At 35.0% G+C, this 3989-nt stretch overlaps 1 protein-coding gene across 1 annotated transcript; it reads left to right on the plus strand.

Moving 5' to 3' along the window:
• LOC127790395 (50S ribosomal protein 5 alpha, chloroplastic) lies at positions 1-1534 on the plus strand. The gene is made up of 2 exons (XM_052319898.1): positions 1-190; positions 902-1534. The coding sequence occupies exons 1-2, from the start codon at positions 70-72 to the stop codon at positions 1255-1257; spliced, it is 477 nt and encodes a 158-aa protein (XP_052175858.1). The 5' UTR covers positions 1-69; the 3' UTR covers positions 1258-1534.
• The last annotated feature ends 2455 nt before the right edge of the window (positions 1535-3989 follow it).

The following is a 3989-nucleotide window of genomic DNA, read 5'->3' on the forward strand; positions in this document are numbered from 1 at the left end:
TTCCCATTTTCGTTGGATTCCTCCGTGCAAAATCTTATCCGCGCCAGCAAGCCGGAGGAACTGAGTGAGATGGCTCTTCTGATCTTCGGCACCGGCACGGGCAGTCATCCGGCATTTCTTTCTTCTTTGTCATCGCCATCATCGTCACTATGTCTATCATCAACTTTGGCCATGATCTCCACGAATCCGCGTAAGAATGATCGATTCTTTCTCATTTCTCCTTTTGTATCCATGTCTCCATCCAGCATAACAGAATTCACCTCAGACGTTCCTGAATGTATGCACCGGAATCTATCTGTCTTTTAGGCAATTCATCCCATTTCCTGAAAGCTTTCCTTGACCTAATTGAGATTAATTGGCTGTTGTTCCCACTCGTTTGGGGTTTTGCTCCGACTGCGTCAACAACTGTCCCTTTTCTTCTCTCTGATATTTTTTTCGTTCTATGTATCCTCTTTTCTATCTGTGCATTATGATTTATATCCTCCAGATGCATATTGTCGGTTTCCCTGTTTCATTCGTTTATTTCTAGGCTTTTCTTGCTTTCATATGACACAATCGTAATTGTAGTCTCATTTTTGTTTCTGCATTTTCTTATCTCTTCATCATCTTGCATGCCCTCCCCACCACCCTTCGCCAATCTTCATTCATCTGCTTGTCTGACTCTGACCTATCTATTTGGTTTTTATTACTTTTTTTGAAAAAAAAAAAAAATTTCTTAAGCTTTAGTCTGCCTTGGATTTCATTCAGGCATTTGTTCGAACAGGTAATCTCCCTGTTTGTGAACCCCTTTAATCAAAGATAAATTGCTTCTCTTTTGAAGAATCCTTTTTATTAGCTGCTCTCTTGTGTTTGTAAAGGAGGTCATCAAGGTACAAGTGTAACTGTGGTATTTTCCTTTTAGTTTTTAAGAGGTTGCACAAGGAATTCAGCAGCGTGCATGGCCCAATATCGTTGGATCTTCTTCAGCCTAGACACAAGTCCATCTTCTTCAAAGAAAGAAGCCCAGTGATGGTTAAGGCATCATCATCCTTAGGGGTTGACGGTGCTGCTGATCCCCCCTCAGAAGACGAGGATAATGCCGTGTCGGTTGAGAATCTTCCTTTGGAGTCCAAGCTGCAACTGAAGCTTGAGCAGAAGATGAGGATGAAATTGGCAAAGAAGATTAGACATCGGAGGAAGAAGCTTGTGCGGAAGCGCCGCATGAGGAAGAAGGGCCGGTGGCCACCTTCAAAGATGAGCAAGAACAAAAATGTGTAACTTAGCCTGAAGTTCTCTTCCAGGTGCGGTCTGCAGACAAATCTGTTGTTCTGACCATTCGACTGTTTTTGGCACTTTGAATCAACCTCTCCTCCTTTGAATTGAATGTAATCAAGTCTCTATTGACCTATCATTTTGTTGCTATATCAGTTGAATTGTCATAGGTGGTGCATTTTGTTAGAAATTGAATCAAAGAGATCACTGTCTTTGCAGCTCTTTGTCCTAGTTGTGCTAGTGGTGCTTCTGGATTCTATTCCACACTTTGCCATTTTCTTCCTTTTCAGCTTCCCCAGTCTTCCCCACAAAGGCTAGTAGCAGCTACAGATTAATACTATTTTTTGGAACTTGGATTTGTTGAAGGAATTACCGTGCAAAAACACTTCAACATAATACTTTTTCTTTTCGGTTTCCTTTATGTAAGAATAATTCCAGTTCCAAACATAGGCTAAGTTTCCCTTCTCATAACCTTATGTTGCTTCTGGAAATTTCACCTGCGTTCAGTTTTTAACGTAGAGGTACATAGCTGGTAACACATATATACTAATTACTCATTAAGATGCTTAGACTATGACCGTCTCCATCACTTTCAACACTCTCCTGAACATCTTTGACAGTATCTAAACATGTGCTAATTGTTCAATTAATCACAGGATTTGTAATATCATACAAACCCCAACAAAAATGTGTGTTTGTTATGAATTGAAGGGATTTGGTAATGGGATGGGGAGCTAGTGAGAAGTGGTTGACAAGATGGGGAAGATCTGCCGTTACAAAAGAAAGGTGGAGGGAATGGGATGATACAAGGGTTTTGCTTTGAGGGAGAAACTTCCTCTAGAATGGTTGTATGGTAAATGGTAATACAGTAACAATTACAAATCTTAATCCCATTATATAGAGTCAATTGGACAAATTTAAATCTTTAGCCATCTCTATCGATGGTCACATTCTTTATAAAATCAATTTATTTTTTCTCGCATTTTAAGAATTTTCCATCAAGTTCTCTTTCATCTTCCTTTTTCTTTTTTACAATTTTTTTCTATTTCATCTTTTCATCCACTTGCCTCTCAACGTTTCTTTTTGGTATTTCTTTGCTAATAGATTCCATTTGTGTTTTTATCAGTCTTTTTATATATTTAAACCATTTTAATTATTATTCTCATATATTATTTTTAGTACACTCCAATTTTAACTTTATTGCATGTGATATTGTTTCTTATTTTGTGGCTTTTACGTATAGTCGCACACTCGCAATAGTTGCATAAAGTTCTATATGATGATAGCCTGAAGAAGAAATGAACTCATACCAAGAGCAAATTGGTGATTTGGTACTATGAGTTGGCCTTGCTAGATGAGTCTCTCAAATTTTCAAGCCTACAAGCAGGACGGCCTTGAAATTTTAAGGGCCATAAATGAAATTTTTTATGAGGCCATTATGGCAATATTCAAAAATAAAATTAATATGAATAAAAAAATATATTATATAAAATTTTTAATATTTCACTTTAAATTTACTCTTTTAACAATTTTTTAATAAAAAATCAGCAATTAATTTGTTCTAACATATATTTTTCAATAGATACTATTGTCAATACGTTAGTATAGATTCACTAATATCTTAGGGATACAAAATATTGAAATATATATATATAATTAATTAATAATTTAAGGGCTAATAAAAAAATCAAAAGATATACTTGATAAGTCACACAACGAGATGATGAAGACGAAAATGAAATTGCTGAAGAGAAGAGGTAGTTGTAAAATCAATTAAATTAAGGACTTACGCCTGCACAAATTGATGATAGATGCTAGTGACAATAGATAGATAAAAAAAAAAAAAAAAGGAAAGGAATTAAGGAAGACAATGGAGTTGTAACCACTGGCAGACGCATGAAAATAATTGTGATACAATTATATAAGAGAAAGATTGAGATTAATTAAAAATATATAAAATAATTATGAGGGGATGGATGTCACTGCCAAGCATATAAGAATGAGATTGATTATTAATAAAGGAACGTGAGAGATTGAGATTAATTAAAAATTATATTAATACTGATGAGATTAATTATTGATAAAAAAAAGAGACGATATTGAAATTAATTAAAAATTTATAATAATTTGAAATGTGTATGGCCTTAAAGTCTTTTCAATTTTTAAATTTATTATTTTTAATTAATTTAAAAATTAAAAATTAAAATAAACATGACCTAAGTGACTAAAAATTAGACCTTAGACAGCTGCCTAGACAGCCTATGCCCTGGGCCATAGACCTTAGACAGCTGTCTAGACAGCCTATGCCCTGGGCGGCCCAAGTGTATGGAACTTTTATAGAAAATAATTTAGTTCATTAATGAACATGATTTGACAAACAAGACACTCATCAGACTAATTCATAATTGTAGAAGATTTACAATTATCATGTCATTTAATATTTTTTTATATGAAAATATCATTTTGTTTAGATACAAGAATATTTATTTTCCCTTCCTGTAATTCCAAACATAGCCAGTAGTGAACTTTCTTCCGTGTGGCCTAATTGTTGCAGTGACGGAAGGGTAGAGAGATCAATATTTTACCACCAAGCCTCCTACTCTGACCACTGAGCGAAGCCACCAATAAATGATTGCAAACAACATGCAATAATAAAATTGATGCAGAAAAGAAGGGGCAATCCTCATGCTGTACTTCAGAGTTTAGATGCATATGCTTAGAGACAGCCCAAATCAGGA

This window comes from Diospyros lotus, chromosome 14, assembly GCF_014633365.1.
Source record: "Diospyros lotus cultivar Yz01 chromosome 14, ASM1463336v1, whole genome shotgun sequence".
Lineage (NCBI taxonomy): Eukaryota > Viridiplantae > Streptophyta > Magnoliopsida > Ericales > Ebenaceae > Diospyros > Diospyros lotus.